This window comes from Vanacampus margaritifer, chromosome 7, assembly GCF_051991255.1.
Source record: "Vanacampus margaritifer isolate UIUO_Vmar chromosome 7, RoL_Vmar_1.0, whole genome shotgun sequence".
In the NCBI taxonomy this organism is placed as follows: Eukaryota; Metazoa; Chordata; class Actinopteri; order Syngnathiformes; family Syngnathidae; genus Vanacampus; species Vanacampus margaritifer.
Window position 1 is genome coordinate 17,900,582 of NC_135438.1, and position 20,174 is coordinate 17,920,755.

The 20,174-nt window shown below is 41.9% G+C and overlaps 2 protein-coding genes across 3 annotated transcripts; one reads left to right on the top strand and one right to left on the bottom strand.

Moving 5' to 3' along the window:
- The first annotated feature begins 374 nt into the window (after window positions 1-374).
- Window positions 375-2,918, top strand: c7h22orf23 (chromosome 7 C22orf23 homolog). 2 transcript variants are annotated; one of them, XM_077569828.1, is made up of 7 exons: window positions 375-481; window positions 1,091-1,265; window positions 1,369-1,431; window positions 1,722-1,895; window positions 2,205-2,339; window positions 2,561-2,661; window positions 2,761-2,918. In XM_077569828.1, exons 2-7 carry the CDS (start codon window positions 1,172-1,174, stop codon window positions 2,914-2,916), a joined length of 723 nt encoding a protein of 240 aa, XP_077425954.1. In that variant the 5' UTR covers window positions 375-481; window positions 1,091-1,171; the 3' UTR covers window positions 2,917-2,918. The 2 variants fall into 2 exon arrangements, with proteins under 2 accessions (XP_077425954.1, XP_077425955.1); XM_077569829.1 differs by lacking the exon at window positions 375-481 and adding an exon at window positions 517-621.
- On the bottom strand, window positions 2,919-20,148 carry micall1a (MICAL-like 1a). Its single transcript, XM_077569822.1, has 17 exons — window positions 19,656-20,148; window positions 19,344-19,571; window positions 15,534-15,582; window positions 13,977-14,118; window positions 12,112-12,212; window positions 10,893-11,032; window positions 9,226-9,815; window positions 9,089-9,149; window positions 8,485-8,909; window positions 7,909-8,237; window positions 7,708-7,842; window positions 7,501-7,627; window positions 6,158-6,248; window positions 5,818-5,891; window positions 5,402-5,516; window positions 5,116-5,162; window positions 2,919-4,654 (listed from the first exon to the last, which is right to left on the bottom strand). Exons 2-17 carry the CDS (start codon window positions 19,487-19,489, stop codon window positions 4,527-4,529), a joined length of 2,700 nt encoding a protein of 899 aa, XP_077425948.1. The 5' UTR covers window positions 19,490-19,571; window positions 19,656-20,148; the 3' UTR covers window positions 2,919-4,526.
- Window positions 20,149-20,174: the final 26 nt, after the last annotated feature.

Here is a 20,174-nt window from a genome sequence, read left to right on the forward strand (position 1 = left end):
AAGACAGTTTGGATACTATAAGCTCCAGTTTACCCGTGACCCTGTTAAACTGGACAGAAAATTGATGATTTTTCAGTTCTACAGTCCAGTCTAGGTTTATATGTGTACAAATGCACATATATGTCAGCTATTATAAGGCGTTTTGTTGTGTTTTGTTCATAACCTCACATCATGGTCGCAATAAATGCAATGCTTGACCTTCACATTTGTCGCCCCCTGGTGGCAGTTTCTGTTAATGCTAGCTTGTTTCTGCCAGACGCACTTTTTTTCTTTTTCTTTTTCACCCTTTATGTTAATAGTCCGTGTTGTTTGATTCACAGATCCGTGAACGTGCATATTTGATGTGTGTGTGTGTGTGTGTGGGGGGGGGGGGGGGGGGGGCAGATGTCTAACCTAAACATATAGGTCTCTTTTGCGTGTTGATTCTTGTTGCTATGGATACCGAACGACAGCTCATCCACGCCATGGACGGTTGAATTGGGTAAATTACTGAAAACTATAATTTTATAATTACTCCCTGCGAGTACGCGCGTGCGTGTGTTCAAAAATCGCCCCCCGACCAGCAACAACCCCTCGCGCGAACCCATTCTTGTTAGCTTAGCATGATTACTTCAGCGAACAGTACGCGCAAACTGTTATTTCCCCCCTTTTAACCATTAACTTTAACTTCTGTATTAGCAGAGGCGATCAAAGTTCTCACACTTAGGTCAGGAGACGTAGCCTATTGATTAATGATTGAAATGACTGGTTTTTATTTTTTTATTTATCATGTGGAAGAAATAGAAACCAGTGGTACCTGCTTTTTTTCAATTGTTTTTTTTAAACCAAGAGCTAGCATTGGCTCAGGCTTTTAAGCTATTAAAACAACGTGTTTGCTCACAAATGATAACAACTGAAAAAATACTCTTAGGTGTATGTATTTTTTTTTCAGATTAGAAAAGTTTTTCTGGTGTACTAATACTAATAACAATAATAATAATGAGTCAATTAAAGAAAGAAAATATGTTTGTTTTCAAGGTGTATAGAAAAATAAGTAGCTAAGGAAAATTTAAGCCATCTATGTAATATCTCTTTCATCATAAAATCGCAGATTCATTGACTTCAAGCACAAGCTCATCGGTTTAATTTGGAGAAAAAACAACAACATTAAGTCCAGAAGTGGGACGCACAGATGGCAACGTCGTCACAGAGCGGAGTGACAGGAGGCCTGTGGAAGCACCCAAGTGCCAATCAGTACAGCAAGCAGACCCGGGACCTGCTGACATGTGAGATGCACAAAAGACACGCAGCATATAGAAGTCAATACATATTTATGCAATTATATTTGTGGTACCCTATTTTTTTTTAAATATCCCATTCTGTGTACAGCAATGATGCAGGAGTTCACTCTCAGCAACCTCCAAAGAAAAAAGATCAGTGACTGCCTGAAGGGTACGTTTGAGAGCTTTAGGGAAGCAAACCGTATTTCTTTTAAGGATGGGTAATTTAAATGATGGAAGAGGGGCCTACTTTGAACTGCACACTTCCTGACCATCCATTATGGCCAAGTCACTCACTCATATTTTTTATTGCTATGTTTGTGTTTTACGTTTATATTTGTGTTTAAATAGTTGAACAAGAATGTGATCCAGTCGTTACCGATACATTTGACACTGTTACAGATCTCTCTTCTTGCATTAATGTTTTATTGCTGCAGTAAAAGCCTAATATTCCGCCCACAGATGGCTCCGCCTTGCCTCTGACAACCGAGCCTTCATCATCAGCTCCCTCTCTTCAGCCTAAAGCCAGTCAACGCTCCCAGAACCTTCTCCTAGTTCGGCCTTTGAGACGGAGTGCCGCTTCCTGTCGCTCTGGAAACAGCTACGTCCGAGAAAAGTTCTGTCCTGCTCCTGCAAGTATGTTACTTAAAGCCCAAAACAGAATCTACTGTATACAGTATAAAGCTACAATGAAAAACATCAGCAGTTTTGGAGATGACCAATTTGTTATGTCACTTTGCCTCTCAAATGTGCAATTATTATTTTATGAGAGATTATAGGTTGCTTGATGGAAAAGGTTCTGAAATAATTTATCTTGTTCTCATTTTTCTATATCACAAAAACCTGGCATTTGAAGAGATTATGAGGAAAAAAAATGGTTTCATTTTTTCACATGATATGAAAACATGAAATTCATTTTTTTGCAACTCCCCTGACTTTATCTAGGAGACCTAGAAAAAGAGAAGAGGAGGCTTCAAAACATCTTGGCAACTGGACAAGAACATGAAGATGCAGCCTCCCAAAATGTTGCTGCTAATCGGAAGCCTGAAGTGGCAGAGGAGACGGACCGCTATCAGGAAGGTCAGGATGTATGCACATGGCATTGGTACATACAGTATTTAGCAGTGGAAGATCATCCTGTTGCTTAAGTGTCATGAGTTGAAAAACATGAGAGGGTGGTGATTAGCGGACAGCTTGGAATGTGCTGTATGTCGTGTCTCGCCACTGAAGACACGTCGAGTTGAGGTTTCAGTAGGTAGACCTGTGGGTGGCGGTATTAAAAAAAAAGTGTTCTTTTGTAGTTCTGGATGAGATTGAGGAACGACAACAATTCCTGGCTGATATGGCCTCGCTAGGGCAGGATAAGCAGTTCATCCACATCATCAACACTGAGATATCACAGGTAAACATTCAGTGTAAATATGCTTACATTTAAACAATGTCATTAATGAATAAAAAGATGTCTAGATCAGTTTATACTCATTTCTGAACTGTATTGTAGAAAATCAGAGAACTGGAGAAGCTGGATGGCAAACATCCTAATCAGGAAGCCACGTGTGAGCTGAGTGGGGATCACAGATTGCAAGGACGAGCTCACAGTGGCCAAGTCATTGCGTCTTTAAGTCACATTTCATTTTCAATAAATAAACAACAGTAATGTACATGTATCAAATTGCTTTATTTGTCTGCCTTCAAGTCTCGCCATCACTTGCATAATCTTGCTGCAATTGCCATAAAAATGAATCGAATCGCTGAGGGAAAAGATATAAACACACAATTAAATAAATGACAGTTTTGCACATTATCTTCTCCACCTTCGACAACACACACATGAAGCACATTCAAATATAAATTAACACAGGGCTTTCCAAGTTTAAAAAAAGATGAGAACTTGTTTCGCTATTTCTAAAAAATCCCGACGGCCCGTGTGACGTTTAACATGAATATTATGCTCACACAGACGTCATGATTCAACATATTCGGAATAAATGTGATTTGCGTCCAAATAATGTCATTAAATACTGTCACTCTGCTACTCCACACAATATCTTTGCCATGCTTAACAATAGTGAAGCCTAAAAGAGAAAAAAAGGATATTGGGGCCCTTTTTTCGACTCCCCTCATTTCCATTAAAATCCGGCCGGTACAAGCACACACAGTCCTTGACATTGCGGGAGCAGAAATGAACTCGCTTGTTTCTGAGAGATGATTGGTGCACGCAAAGTGTGCTTATACACACAAACTGCAAGACCTTTTCCACTAGGGCATGATGTAGTCTGCAGCACGTGACACGGGCAATTGGAGACCCCGGATTGTGCATATATGTATGACACACGCCCCTACTCCTCCCCACCCCATTCATTTAGTTCATTTCTTCAATGATTCAGAGCGATTGTCCCTCACTTTTGTCATGTTTTTGAATTAAATAAGATGACATCCACCACACACATCTGTGGAGCGCACAATCGGTCTGCCTGCGCCTTGAATGAATCCACCAAAATTGCGTTACATCACTTGCGCCACTAATTAGGCCTGGTGTTACCAAGTCTATAATACTTTTTTTGTCACCAAATTGACAGATGTGCGGCAGTTCAGTCTGGAACGCCCATTAAAGCATAGTGCATCTACCAAATTACCAGCTCAGTGGCCTAGTGGTAAGAGTGTCTGCACTGAGACTGAGAGGTTGTGGGTTCAATACCAAAAGACTATAAAAATGGGACCAATTGCCGCCCTGCTTGACACTCAGCATTAAGGGTTGGAATTGAATGATTCCCGAGCATGGCCCCTGCGGGTCAAATGCGGAGAATGAATTTCGTCCCACTTAGGTGGGTGTGACAATCAGGGGTACTTTAAATTCACAAACATACTAAACTAGACTTGCCGAGGCACAAAAATGACGATGAGCACACTCAATCAATGTTTTCTGTAAAGCAGCTAACATGAAGTCACCTTTTAGACCATATTAGTCACTTTAGAGAAGAGAACCCAAACAGCCTTTGATGAGACATCATCCGATAAACTGCGAACATCAGGGGCCATAAACTCCAAGCTACTTGCCTAGGAGACTGATTAAAGGTCAGTTGAGCTTTGACCAGTGGACCAGTCAGGCAACAGCTAAAGAGTCGGTGCAGTACCGCAGAGAGCTACTCAACAGTTCGGCGAGCTCTTAAAGCACTTGGCTCTTGGTGGAGGAGAAACGCGGTGGCAGTCAGTGTGGCACTTCAAGACATTCATGAGAGTTTCTGAGAACACTTCCAACGGCGCGGATCAACTGTTGTCCTTACGAGGACTTTTTCCAGGTTCTCCTTTGTGACTCAGCCTCTTCAGAACCTTCATGGGTTTGAACTTTGCCCCTTTTTTCTTCTGCTGGTCTCCATCTGACTCCTTGTGGAAGTCTGATGAACAGGGCGAATGACACAATAAGTAGAGGACAGAATGAAGTCATCGGAATAAGAAATGTTTTTGATCCATTTAACTCCACACAAGAAGGTCTTAATTCCCCAAATGTTTTGGTTTGCCTTAGAAAATTTTACAAGAGGCTAAATATTGACTAATATTGACTGATTAAATGTATCTAAAACAGGGACGGCTAACTGCGGTCCTCGAGGGCCGGAGTCCTGCAGGTTTTAGAGGTTTTCCTACTCAAACTGCAATTAACAGAAGCATTATCAGGCTTATGCAGAGATTGCTGATAAGCTAATCATGAATCAGCTGTGTTGAAGAAGGGAAATATCCAAGACATGCAGGACTCCGGCCCTCAATCCCTGATCTAAAACAACAACATTTCAAGTCAATGTCATGACTATACTACCATATGAACGATTGCGCAACACATCAAGGAAGTGTGCGGACCCACCTTTTTTCTTCAGCACAGCTTCCATGAACTTATCCTCCTCTTCCTCCCTGTGAGAAATGTGCTGTTAGAGTTGACAGTAGTGGCACATCACGATGCAGGGCGCCTATGCACTCCCAAAAATATTTATTCATTATTAAAGACAAATATATCTCTTCATCTATCTATGCCAGCGATCAATCATTCCGACAGTATTCATACTTTTAGTGACTTTTTTTGTTTGGTGGTAAAATGAGGGCGCCATGACTCAATAAATGTTACAAAACATTGTCCTAAATGACATGATTACCTTTGCCTGTCCTGATCCATGCTGTTGACTATTTGGTTGCGTTGTTCAATGATGGTCACCAGCTCAGCCATCAGCTGCTGCTCACGGCTCTTGTCCTCCTCAGTCCAGTCTTTCTCTGAAAATGCGAAACACCTTTTTCACATTTTTTTTTTAGGTTGAACGAGCAGTTTATTTCTCCCCACGGCAGAGGAGGCCTTCAATAGACACCATGCGAATGTTTGAGCATTGTACAACTGTATAGCATTAACGTAGCTTACTTCATATTTACTTCAAGCTTATGATATTAATACACACAATAGGCACTTCCTGTGCCTCCACACAGTCACGCTCAGATGGAGCAGACGAGCTTTGCGCAGCTTTGAAACAAGCAGCTGGATAACAAAGGAAAGCGCTCTTCTCTTGAGCCCTCAGCCAACCTGGTTTGTTGAGAAGGCACCTCAGCTCGTACTCCACATCGGCCTGTCTCTCCTCAAGGTTCTGCTGCTTCGCCCTGTGAGGAGCATGAAAAACAATGAGTCGCACTTTTCTTTCAAAGGGAAAAAACAAGACTTAATGCCAAGGAGGTATGTGACTTTTGTGTTATGTTTCAACCAAAAAACAAAACAAAAGATGACGTATGAAACAGTAACTGGTATTGATCCTGGCAGCTGAAAAATGTGCTCGATGGATTGACATTCAAATTGAATTGAGTTTTTTTTTTAGTTATTGAGGTCAAAACATTGTCACAATTGCATCTTGCTGCATTCCAATACGTACGTGTAGACCAGCTCAGCATCCCGCCGGACTAACTGATGTTTCTCATGAATGAGCGTGAACCAGTCAACCAAAAGGCGCTCCTCATCCTCATCTGAAAGCACAGACAATCACCTAGAAACCTCGATGGCATCATAGACACAGGTCGGTTTAATTTGACCTTCTGTAACCTTTTGAATGCATATGTCCAACTGTTTTCTGCACAGTGAGGACAAGCGGTTCAGAAAATGGATAGATGGATGCAACTTGCATTTTGCCTTTCTCGGACTCTTTCAGTCTCTTTGCATCCATGTTGCAACTTGCTGATGACACTCAAAGCTCAGTGGCCACTTCCCCCCTGAGAACATCCTCTTTGAAGTCTTGCAATGGCAAAGTACTGTTGATCAATTGATACATCTTGGCCTCATGATCTCAACAGCAGGATGAAGAGGACATGTATTCATCTTTCCTCATCTAGTCATCCATCAAATGCCTGTTATGAAATTTGCCCTTCAGCTCCTTGTTAGAGAACAGCAAGTTGAGCAAAAAGTATTGAAACATTAAAAGGTTGGACATGTGCATTCAAAGTTGGTTTAAATTATATTCACCTGAAAAGGTTATAGTGCAATTTGGGTTCTTGAAACTGCAAAGTCAAATAACTTTTTGGGAGCAGTGGGTGTTGTTTAGTGTCATCTGTGGTGATGGTGTTTATTTTTTGTGTGTAATTTCCCGACTACAAAGCTCACCTGATTAAAGGCCGCAACAGCTAAATTTAGCAATATAAACAAATATGTACGACTAGTTGTACAGTTAGCCTGAAAAGTCATTGATCTCTACCTTCATTTTCCTCCTCCTGTGCTGTGCACTAAAGCCACCAAAGCCCTCTTTTTTAGTGTCGTTAAACAACAGCCCCACAACTCCTTCGTTACATACTTTCTCAGTCTCGTCGCAATGAGGCAAATTCGCAGAGGAGCATTTGCAGTCCTCTTCATCGCGCAGCATTCCAAGCCTTTTGAAGCCCGTTGGTAATAATAATGAACTATTTGACACTGCTGTCAGGATCCACTGGCAAACCTCAGTAATAGTTGTTCCTGTAAGTGTTACTGTTACGCTTCACTTTCAACATCCAACCCCCCCACTAAACTATGCAAATGACTGATATGAATATTCAGTATGAGGGTGGACTCAGACAGTTTTATTGGTCCACTGTGACGTATTGGGTAAGTTTTATTGGTCAGATGTGACGAGACTATCTGCATAATTAATGGTGGCTTGAAACTTGTCAGTAAAATTTGTGAAATAAACAGCAGGATTCAAAGTGTGGCAAAAAAGTAGCGGCCTATATGAGAGGCACTCTGGCTTCATACCATTGGGGTTGTCTCTGAGCTTCTTCTCCAACTCCACGCCTCTTAACTCCAGCTCATCCAGCCGTATCTCCAGCTGACTCATCTCCCCGTGGATATCTTCCACCGGGATGTACTGATCTGACTGCACCTGGTCAGTTTTTGCATGGTGAGAACCACGTAAGTGCAAGTTTGGAAATATTCTCTCGAAAAAAATGTCAGTGTTCGTACCTTGCGTTTGATAAGTGGGAAGCCATGACCTGGGGCTGGGGGTCTGGAAGGACGAGGACCTTTTGGGGGTTTGCTTTTGGATTTACCACGGGAGGGAGAAACTTTCCTGTTGAATGGATTTTCCTTACAAATGCGCTAAAAGAAAAGAAAAGAGATCATTAGTCTTCATGAATGTTCTGTATTTGTAAATGATTCTGTTACCTTGTGCGAAGGGGTGGCCCCTGAGGCTAATGGGCTGGGAGTGTTTGTGGGCCGTGGTGGAGAAGGTCCAGTCGCTTTGGTCTCGTGGCTGCGACTGACCTGCGGGGTGGCAGGTGCCGAGCTCGCATTTGACGGCGCGGGAGATGCAAGGCTAGAATGAGGCAGAGGCTCAGCGGAAGAGGAAGACGAGGCAATAGATGGCGAACAGATGGAAGGCTCCGAGACGCTTTTGGTGAAACCGAGTTCCTGGTCACTGCCTCCACCGGGGGCCGAACAGGCTTGGGAGGAGCTGTGGTCGGAGCCAGAGGACAGACTCTCCACACTGAGAGCTGGAGAGCAAGAAAATTGATGATAATGTTAATGAACTGAGTGGCAAACAGGGATATAAGAAAGAAGAAACCAAAGGAGCAGAAGGGTGTGAATGTAGATGGAATGAAAAAACAAAAAACACATTTGAAAAACCAAAAACATTATTATTCAGAATAACTTCAGGGTTTCCCCCAGTGCTTTATAGGCCTGGCGACCTGCTGGGCTTTTGTTAATAATAGTAACAATAATATTGTCATGTCCACTAACCTTGGTAAGCAACAGGTGGCTGTGGTGCACGAGGTGCCGGTCGTTTCTTGCTCTTCGCACTTCCTGGGCTCGCCGAGCAGGAGGAGCTTCCGGTGCTGGGGGCCGTGTCCACATTGGAGGCATCAGCCACCTGTGTGATGCTGTACCACGGATGACTCGCCGCCAGGGCTGTCGGAATCGCACTGCCTTCCTCCTCGTCCTTTGCCTCGTTCTTTTCATCCTCATCATCCTCATCAAAGGGGTTGGAGGGTAACGTGGGCGTACTGGACCTGGAGCTCTCCTCTTTAAGAGAACACACAGAGCCTGTGTTGGGGGGTGTTGCCAGTCCTGGTGGGGGAGGGGGAGGGGGTTTCTTCTTCTTGGTTTCTGATTGGACCAAGGCAAGCCAGGGTGGGTCTTTGGGTTTATGTGTGCCAGTGGACAAGCTGGACAGTGAGACAGACACATGGAAACATCACAGAGGTGAAGACCACACATCCAAACAAAGGCATGATGTGGTCAACATTTAATATGATGACAAGACAAAGAAAACAAGTGATGATGTGGTCAGACATACTGTATGAAAACAAAGAAAAATAAACGGGTTCCATAGAAATTCACATACCTTCTTGGAGACTGGGATCTCTCTCTGGGTTTTGGAGGGGTGGGTGGCTTCTGGTGGTCACCTGCAATTCCAGAACATTTGTAATCATCACTCATTTCCACCTGTCAATCATTTTGACAGCACTCTTGATCACGCACCTGCTGCTTGGCTGTCTGCTGTCCGTGGTAGCTTGACTCGTGGGGATGGGCGGGGCGGAGGTCTGGGCTCCGCAATCCGGCGGGGCGCTGGCACTGGTCTGGCGACAGTTTCATTTTGATTGACAGGTTTAGAGGGGAGATCCCCATTCACCTCATTACTGTCTTCTGCCACTGCTTGTTCATTCTCATCCTCATCACTCTCGTCGAAAGGGTTGGGAGGAGAAGATGGGCGATGTTCTTCTTCTGCTTGTCCACTGTCATTAAGCAAATCTGTGTCTTCCAAGGAGACCTCATTGTTTGTTGGTACAGGGGTGACTATGACAGTCACATTAGCTGGTGTGTCAGTGTCGTTCACTTTCCCCACAGGGGATGGAGTCATTTGCTGGTCTGTCTCAGAGGTTGAGATGTAAGGGGTCTTGCTGCGACCTATCCTCACCGATTGGACTGCAATGGGTGGCTTGCTAAGATCTGGTCGGCCATTTTGGTTTGCTGAAGCTTGCCTTGCAAGGTGGTGGGTGCAAACCAAAGCCCCAGACTCACTTCCTTGTTTGTAAGACCCAGGTAGCAAAGTGCTACGACACTCAGTGCATCTGGAAAAAAGAGGCACAGGAGAAGGCTCAGAAAACCAACAGCTCGGACAATCAGATATTACATAATTATTTTAACATAACTAAACACTATCATATATGTCAATTGATTAATTAGTGAGTATATGTGACTTTATTGCCATTAATCTTGTTGTTGTAAGCTTGCCATACAGAACAACTACCAGAAGTTTTTACTAGGGGTGTCAAAACTAGTGCGTCAATTTTGAGTTTATTTAAAGTGTCTTTAATGCCACTAATTTTTTAAACATGCGATTAATGACCACCCCTTACTTTGAAAGCCTGTATTGGGGAAATTCCAGTCGCAACGCAGCAGACATGTCCATGTCAAAATTTAGCAGCAAAAAAATTAATAATACTGTAATGCACATATTTGTGGAGACTGGGGTCAAGTTGTATTTTACAATTTTAAAAATGTGCGGAATTTCACAAGTTACTTCATGCTAAAAATTAGATAGCTCTTAATATGAAAAGAAAAATGCGCAGAGCTGTCACCAACGTCTTACAAATTATGCCATCTAGCGGCAGAAAAATGACCAACACAAATGAATATCACTCGTTTATTGTTTTTTAGCACAGTACATCTTTTTAATTTGAACTTAATCTTGTGAATTAGTATGAAATTGCTGTATCAATGACTTAAAGATGCAGCCACATTTCTATTCGGTTAATATTTTTCCACTTTTATATTAACAAGAGTATGAAAAAATTGAAGAAAAAAAATATATTTTATTGTACATTTAGTACAAATAAAAAATTTGCAATTACACGTGAGTTAACTATTGAATTATTATAGGATTAATTTCAATTAAAAATTGTAATCGCCTGATGGCTGACAACCCTAGTTTTTGCAAAACATCAGGAAAGCAGGATCCGCCAAGACAAGTTTGGAAAAGTTCAGTGCGGAAGAACTTGACAGCCCTGACCTCAATTGCATCATACCTTCGGTATGATCTTGAATAGACATTGTGAGACAGTCCTCTGGTCCAATATCAATGACCTCTGACCTCCCAATTTCCCACAGACACTATCTATCCAGGAGAACGGGCGCTCAGTGCTCACCTGAAGCAGTTTCGATGGTACAGCTTGCTGTCCACCAAAAACCGCTGCACCAGATGGACGTGCTGCTGACAGGCAGTGCAGATGCTGCTGAGTGTGGTGCGTTTCGACACTTCTAGACCCGCCACCTTCGTCTGGCCCGGCTAGTGCAAGTATTTCACAGGCAAAGGACAAGGAGGAGACATCAGGGGAGAGGGGGGGGGGGGTGTTGTTGAGATGCAGAGCAATGAAGGAGGGGAAGATCAAACATGGAGTCAGGATTTGAGGATGTGAATTCTTCATTGTGTTTACCTTGCTACATCTACTTCCTGCAACATCTTCAGCTTCATCCAACAGCATTATCATTTCAAAAGTATAAAAGCAACACTTATTGAATTTAAAACATCCCTTGATCGATATGAAATACACTCATCCTAACTTAATGATTTTAATACGAGTTATAAAAAATAATCACACCACTTAGGTTAGTAATGGTAGCTTTAAATTTACATTATGAAGGTCAAATTTCCAGTATTATTTGAAGGTTTTTAAATTGGGGTAGAGGATATTAGTGGTTAGCAGCAACCTATTCCAAAGCGTGACACACAATGTTAGGAAAATACAACACCACTATATTATGTACAAGAGCAGGTTAAAAAAGACTGACCTATCTGTTTTACTTTCATCTCTTAGCCCCCCACCACCCATTACTGCCTAGGCTCAGGAACAGAGAGTGGAGGGGGGGTCAGATTGGGGGAGGGGGGAGTACACGAAGAGGTAGTGGAATGGATTTCCACCTGAAGAAACGATGACGCCAGTACATGGGAGTGTGAGATGAAGGAAAGAAGATGATGGCATGCCAAAGAGAAGAGAGACAGGATACACAGGCTCTCTTTATGGACTACGACTGTTGTTGCCCTCACAGAGAACACGGAAATATTAAATACATACTGTATTTATATACTGAAAAGGAAAGATGGGATTTTGTGTTTTACAGAGTTAATTTTACCCACAAAATGCACATAACATTATTTCAAACCTCATATATACACACAAATATTGGACAAAGATTGAGTTTGCTTATTCATCTACTAAATGACACATTAGAGCTGAAAAGTAATGCATGCAGTTTTAGAGGAGAAATGAACTGGCCTGAGAAATCACAATCAACACATGCATGAGGAGGACCCTTATTTGACTTATCGTAACTTGTTTTCACAATTTCCTCAAGTCTTTTTCTTACCTCAGACTCATCCTCTTTGTCCTCTAGTGGAGTTGGAGGCCTTTTCGGGACAGGTTCATTTTGACTAACAGAACCGAGCCTCTTCATGCTGGGAGGGTTTGCTGTAGGAGTAGACGATGAGCTCATTTAGCAAACACCTACTGGATGAGTATTATATATAGCATTTCACAATACAGTACAGCATTTGGACTCAAATGTTGCATTTCTGTAAATCAAAATCAAACATGCCCTTTATCCAGCCACCTACAAAATACAACAAGATCAGATTCTGGGTTCAGATCCCAGCTTGGATCTTTCTGTGTGGTGGTTGCATGTATGTCATGCCCTTACAGTTGATATAAAGACTCTACACACACTTGTTCAGTATCTTTTTTTGTGGGGGCGGGGGGACAAGTTAAATCATTTTAAGCTTTTTTTTTTTTTTACAATTCAAATTGGGAACAAATCTTTTCACAAGAACTAAAATTAAACATCTGAGATAATGTGGTTGCACAGCTGTGCACACACTCATAACTGGAGATGTGGCTGTGTTCATAATCACATTCAAACTCATGACAAATACAAACCTAATTCCCAAAAAGTTGGGACACTATACAAATTGTAAATAAAAACTGAATGCAATTATGTGGAAGTGCCAAATTTTAATATTTTATTCAGAATAGAGCATAGAGAACAGGTCAAAAGTTTAAACTGAGAAAATGCCTAATTTTAAGGGGAAATTATGTTGATTTTAAATTCCACAGTGTCACCAAGTTTCAAAAAAAGTTGGGACAAGGCCATTTTCACCACTGTGAGGCATCCCCTCTTCTTACAACAGTCTGCAAACGTCTGGGGATCGAGGAGACAAGTTTAGAAATAGGAATGCTGTCCCATTCTTGTCTAACACGCATCTCTCTAACTGTTCAACTGTCTTGGGCTTTCTTTGTTGCACTTTCCCCTTAATGATGCGCCAAATGTGCTCTAGAAGTGAAAGAAGTGGACTGCAGGCTGGCCATTTCAATACCCGGATCCTTTTCCTACGCAGCCAAGATGTTGTAATTGGTACTGCATGTGGTCTGGCATTATCGTGTTGAGAAATGCAAGATCTTCTCTGAAAGTGATGATGCCTGGATGGGAGCATATGTTGTTCTCCAATCTGAATATACCTCTCTGCATTGATGCTGCCTTTCCAGATGTGGAAGCTGCCCATACCACATGCACTAATGCAACCCTATACCATCACAGATGCAGGCTTATAAACCGAGTGCTGATAACAACTTGGCTTGTCCTTGTCCTCTTTAGTCAGTATGATATAGCGACCCAGTTTTCCACAAAAGAACTTCGAATCGTGATTGGTCTGACCACAAAACAGGTTTCCACTTTGCCACACTCCATTTGAAACAACCCCTGGCCCAGAGAAACGCCTGCGCTTCTTGGTCTGCTTTAAAAATGGCTTCTTCTTTGTACTGTCGAGTTTCATCTGGCAACGACGGCTGGCACGGTGGATTGTGGAAGTATTGCTGAGCCCTTTTTATGATTTCCCTTACAGTAAGCATTCCTGTTTGCGGTGCAGTGCCGTTTAAGGGCCCGAAGATCATGTGCATCCAGTAGGATTTTTCGTCCTTGACCCTTACACACACAGATTGTTCCAGATTCTCTGAATCTTTGGATGATGTTATGCACTGTAGATGATGATTAGCAGGAGCGGTGGGAGGCGAGACAGTTTTGAGAGAAAAAGCAAAAAATAAAACGACAGGGTTGACTATTAAATTAGCCTTTGACGGATTTGGTCGTCAACATAGTTGTGACTAGTCGACTAATCTTGGCAGTCCTAATTGAAGAACAAGAAAATCTATTATTGCCTTCAGGGTCTTTTGTGTACTAACCTTGCGACTTGTTATTGAAGAAGTTGTAGTACTGGGAGACATAGGTTATGACACTGAGCCTGTCAGGAACCTTCATTGACACCATGTCTTCTGGATCCAACAGTGCGGGTATCCCGAGCTCTGCCTCGGCCACCTCAAAGGCCTATGTTAAAGCAAAAACAAGAAAATTGCCAACATAGTCTCTCTTTTGTCTTCAGCAAACATTTGTAATCATCCTTGAAGTGGGGCTATAAACAGATCATGGACACACACAATCGTGCAAACAGCAAACTCATTCTTGGCCAACAACCAGTAAATACTTTGGACTTAAAACCTACTTCGCAAACCATTGGTGTGTTACATCACATCACCATCAGCAGGTCATAAATTAGTGTTTTGTTCCTTTGCCACATGCCTACACAATCACAGTGTCCTAGTAGAAATTAGAGGCTAGGTCCTGCTATATTTAACATCACTGGCCAGGTGTATACATATACAAACTCACACACAGGCCAGTACACGACACATAAAGGCAGGACCAAACCATTATAAACTGTGGTTACATGATGACAAGACATGTGACAGCAGTCTTATGAAGAGGTTGAATATGGGCCGACTGCTTGTTTACAAGATTTGTTGGGAAAGACAACCAGAGAGGAGTTCAGCTCATGAAAACTAAAACAAAAAAGGAAAAAACTTAAATAGTTGCATGCGCTCCTCATTTGCGGTCATAAATGACTTACTCACGCCTAAGCCTTAGGGATATAATCAACGATTTGCTTTCACTCATTAGTCAGCAGATTTTGTTTCGGGTTCTTTAGCCAACGTTTTCAGTGGCTAAAATAGAGGTTGGCGGCAGCAAAGCCCTGCCAAAGTTGAGCTCACACGTACAATGAGGAGACTCCCATTTCAGCACTGAATGTACTCTTGGTATACTGACAGGTTGAAAACTCTTTAACAAGAAAAATATGTTAAGTTTGTGCTGGTTTCATAGTCAGCCCTTATGTGCAAAAAAATCTAATTTTGCATTTCTTGTCCTCTTTTTGTGGTAAGAGTACCGGTACTTGTCAGAAGCGTTGCTTATTTGCTGCAACGGAAGCAAGGATTAGCGACTTGGGAGCAGCTCTGCACCGTCACAGGACAGTGATTAGCCACGTTTGCTATCCAGCCACATCAGAATTCCCACGGTACTTCACAAGTATCAGGGAAAGGGAGGATGGTCATTTAGCACTGTTTTTAACCAGCTAGGAGCTCAGCTGACCTCGCCGTTCCTCCAGCTTCGTGGTCAGACAGACTGAGGCAGATACGTTGACGTGATCAATAAGTCGGTGGAGTCCAAACCTATACGCAGAGGTCAAATTGATTCTGTCTACTGCATATATGGCACGCCACTACTTGTATACCAATGCAAAATGCTTGTAATGTAAATGCACAGTAACACAATTGAATGCGGTGTGCTTGAACCACTTACGTGCGCCTCTGACTACAATATAATAACTCACTGGCTCTCAAATCATCTCAAATTCAAAATGTATTATGCTTTTACAACAAACGTCCTCACACAAAGAATGAACTTACCAGTCGGTTGTTCTCATAGACGTCATCTTTAGACAGTGAGCCAAAGTCTCTGCAACCAGACACACACACAACATCAATTTGTCAGAAAGTGTGTAATGGGACAATTTACAAAGAGAAAAGTGACTACAGCAGATTTGTATTTAGTGACCTACTTCTGTTAAGAACCTCCAAAAAAGGTGTCTGAACGGCACGATGGACAGACCTGCTAAGCATTTAAGCTATTTAACTGCTACAGTTTGCTACTGCAACCCCCAACTCAATGATACAGGGTGGGGGAAAAGGACAAAAGACAAAAAGTGGCAGTGGTATGATTACAAAGGGCCCGGAGTTAGGAAGCCAGGTTCTCCTCAGTAAACATCCTGCTTTAAAGTGGAAAATATCTGAGGTGTTCCTGGATGAAAGCGTGCTTATCCGCATGTTTGCAAAGGCATATTGGAAAGAGTGTAGAAGTTTAAATAACACTGAAGAGGGAAAAACACAGAGAGAGGGCTTGCGAGACTACGTAGGTGGAAATCCCATCAAGGCCAAACCCCCTGAAAGAACTCACACAAGTGACCTGTGTTCATTCAGAGCTGGTCCCAAGCGCATAAACACAAAAAGCAGCAGCTCCATTTTAAAGGCTGGACTTGATGGTCTAGCACACACTGCAACTGTGTCAAATCTGTTCAGGATCATTTTGGAGTGTCACACCCTCATACCGATGACGGATAGTGAACCCAGTCCACCATGACTGTGCTTCATTCCATAGTTTATTTTTGGCAAACTGTGGGTGAGATCGTTTTGTGTGTCATACTAGACACCTGTTGTACATGTGCAGAAGAAGTTAGATTATGCCATTCACAACGTTTTCACAAGGATCAGTGAAAAAATCTGGATCCCTAGTAAAATTTGATTTTATTGTACAATTAATTGTACATTTCCTTTGGGCCCACCACTGCCTACTACAAATCTTAAAGATATTAATAAAAAAAAACATTTTTTGGGGGCATAATCTTGCTGACAGTCAAACCTCAAAGTTGGATAAAAAGAAATTACTTGCGCAAATTTGCAATGATTAATCAACAACTAACTAATCAATAAATATTTTGATAATCAATTAATTGGATAGAAGCTTTGTTGAATTTAAAATGGTCCAAATCCTTGGAATTTCATCTTCTGGACAGTAAATATTGTCTGTTTCCAAGAGTCCCCTATGAAAGCAAAATGTGACTTTTGCAAACATCTGCCTTTATGTTTGCAAACAATGATCAACATATTTTTGCCTATTTTCTGAAATGTTATGGACCAAACCAGTAAGTGAATCATAATTTATGCATGTTTGTGCATTTCTGTCCTGAGATAATGTCCCTTTTTTAAATAAATGGATGGAAATTAAAACTTTTTATATCCCATTCATCGACAAAATAATTAACAGTTCAATTGATTATTAAAATTATCATTAAATGCATATATCTGGTCATCAAAATATTAGCTGTTCTTTGCCCTTGCCTGAAAACGGTCAAACTTACATTGACATTTAATGGGGATGTTTGTATAGATTTAAGCACATGTATACTTACTTACTAATTTATAATCCCAAATTATTTTCGAACTTGTGCCGCGTGCACCCAATTCTTGTTACTAATTGAATACATAATTTCACCCTGGAAAAAACCTAATTAAAACCCCCAAACTAATGTTACAATCATGTCCATGATTTACGTAAACTTCTAACCACAACTGTCTAACTCCATGAGAACGCAGTGGCTGCAGAGACTCACTACAATGGCCATATTAGAGAAGTAAATCCAGTTTGACAGGCAGAGGCCTTGGCTGCAGATTACCCTGACGGGCTGTCTGTCTGGATCAGAGCGAGCCGCACTGGGTGATTGCAGCTACTGTACACACTGGGGGCCAAACAGGGAGCCATGCTGGGACACAAATGGAAGAGACAGAGCTCAAAAGATGACTATTTAGCGCTTAGAAACTGTGCTACTTGCAGAGTTACTGCTGTGCACAGTTCAGACATTTTCCATTCCATTGATTTAGTCATCCAGGGGAAGTTTGCTCTGTGCTCTCATTTTCTGAACCACGGAAGAAAAACTTCCTCCGCATCCCATTTCCCCTTACAAAATAGGCGAGGGATTACTGTCAACAACACCTTGCACACTATACCCCAACAACTGCTAAATGGGCTGCATACACCATACCTTTCACGTAAAGTAAAGTCACTTTTCGATTTTCACATGTGGATTATATAACATAAGAGTTGAGCCGATCTGATAACGGATTGGAAATGTGGGGCCAATCACGTCGTTTTCAGCTAATTGGTATTGGGTGAAAAAGATCTGATTTTCTTTCAATTTGAACAGTCATAAAGCATCATTAGCAATGCATTTTTACACATAACAGCCCGGAATAGAACTTTTATACCCATACTCACTGCAGTTGAATCATCAATACCCCTGGTAACTCCATGCCTGTAACTGGACGATGACCTAACAGCAGGTCACTTAATCAAATAATTGAATGTAAGAGTTACAGAAGTGATTAAGTGGTGGTTACATTCCATTTAGATGAGCCGGTTCACAGCACATGACTGCTGAATAGACTTGCTAGGATTATTAATGGAGTCATCTTTAACACTATGACTCAATGTCAATGTCTCCTGTTCCAACAAATCAAATACGTCGGATGTGGAAAGGGCCCGCTAGGACAAACACACACAACACAGTGTTTTTATATTCTATCTAAAGTGTGTTTGTGTTTATGAAAGCAGAGAGTGGTGTTGTTGTTCCGCGCAGCACAATGCTTGTTAGGCTGTGGTAATTACAGCACAATGAACTTTTTCCCAATGTGTATTACAGTTGATGTTGGTGTCTCATGGATGCTATACTCACATTCACATTACCAAACTAAGGATGTTTAATACCACTTTTTTTCCGGACAGATATCATTATTAGCAGTACGGTACTCAACTCTTGAATAGTCTCTAGTCACTGTTACCGATACCAAGTACTGATACCACTACTTTTGATACATAAAAAAACACACACAAAAACAAAAAATATCCATCCCCTAAAACTGCATGAAATGAATGGCAATTTTATATTCTTCTAATTTGCAGTTCATGATTTTAATGTAAAACAGTCACAAGAGGGCTGCCTATCCCGTTGCGAGTACAGATTCCTTGAAATTAGGCAAGATATCGGCCGGACTTGATACCTGGTATCGGTACTCGCTCGTGCCATGCCTAATAAAATAAATAAATTAATTAATTAATTAAAAAAATATATATATTTCTGTGGTTGGCTATGATATTTCGGGATGTTAACTGCTATGATATGGTATATCGTACGAAACCTGCATAGCGATAAGTTGATTTATTGGTTATTTTGCCGGAGCATCACCATCATCTCAGCATGAACAAAATTATGTGTACTGTGTACAAGCGAATTTGCCGTGAACGGATCTGATTGGTTAATCGCCGGACCAAATCATGCACTGGGGTGGGCATGGTTCCTGCCTCGCCTTCTGTCTTCTTTCACAAAGTTTTCATTTTGTTTTGCCTCCGAAGATAGGCTGCTATCGGCATTACCAGCCTCACCCTAGCCCCTAACATGAGAGCATATGGGCTGTTTTCAAGAAATTGTATTAAAAAAATTGTATTATTTTTAAATGTAGAGAACGAGATTCGAATTGGTAATATCACAACTTTGAGGTGAACTGCCTTAACTATTTGGCACGAGCTTCTGGCGCAGAATTTGTTGGTTAGTACGGCACTTAATTCCATAGTATCACATTTCCACAACCACTGGGAAGTGTACTTACATCAACTCTGGCCTGTAGCGATGTATGATGGCACAAAATGCCAAGCCGTCCCGAAAGGACGTCGACATGTCCTTGATTTCCACATCGTGATAATTTTCACACTGTATCCGACACCACTCCTGAAGAGCCTTCAGAGATCCCATCATCGTGCGGTAGTGTTCCAGGCGGCGTCAGTCATCAGAAGAGTTTCGCCGAGGGGCGACGGGAGCGCCGATACGTCACTTTTAACTACCAATGCGACACCGCGGGAGCCAGCCAAATATTAGCCAACTTTTTCTAAATAGAATTGCATTTTAGTAACAAAATTCTGACCTCCGTGATGATATCTTCACTGGATTTTAATTTCAAGCAGACAGATGGAAGGACACAGCTGATATCCCAAGTTAGTTGCTAGCTCCAAGCTTACAGTAAAGTTCTTACAGCGGCCAACTTTGCTAGCAAGCTAGCAGCGTCCCAGGCAGTACACTACAATGTTTCTTTAAAATCACGACTTTGGGCAGAACCGAGGAAAGATAATTCAATTCCAATCCAAGCAGATGTATCAGCTTCCTCGTAGTGTTAGGTGTGGACCGCAACACGCTTTTTCTTTTTTTTTCTTTTTTTGAGGGGGCTTGGTTTGGCTGTACCGCAGTGGCGGTTATCGCTTTGAGAGAGAAAAAAAGTCAATTGTTATTCCTACGCAACGTTGTTAAAAATCGCCCCAGTCGAGCACAGAATCTTGTCGCCGATGTCAATCCATCCTCGCTTGCTTGGACTGAAGCGTTGGCAACCCTTTAACCTCCACAATGTCACTGATGTTTGATACCGCGCCGCGCCCCACCGGGGGCGCTA

Coding starts and splice junctions, on each gene's coding strand:
- micall1a (XM_077569822.1), bottom strand. CDS start 19,489: ATGATGGGATCTCTGAAGGCTCTTCAGGAGTGGTGTCGGATACAGTGT. Junction 11,033..12,111: donor ACAAAGAGGATGAGTCTGAG/GTAAGAAAAAGA, acceptor TACTTGCACTAG/CCGGGCCAGACGAAGGTGGC. Junction 5,517..5,817: donor GTGCCTTCTCAACAAACCAG/GTTGGCTGAGGG, acceptor TCGCATTTTCAG/AGAAAGACTGGACTGAGGAG.
- c7h22orf23 (XM_077569828.1), top strand. CDS start 1,172: ATGGCAACGTCGTCACAGAGCGGAGTGACAGGAGGCCTGTGGAAGCAC. Junction 1,266..1,368: donor GACCCGGGACCTGCTGACAT/GTGAGATGCACA, acceptor TTCTGTGTACAG/CAATGATGCAGGAGTTCACT. Junction 2,340..2,560: donor GACGGACCGCTATCAGGAAG/GTCAGGATGTAT, acceptor GTTCTTTTGTAG/TTCTGGATGAGATTGAGGAA.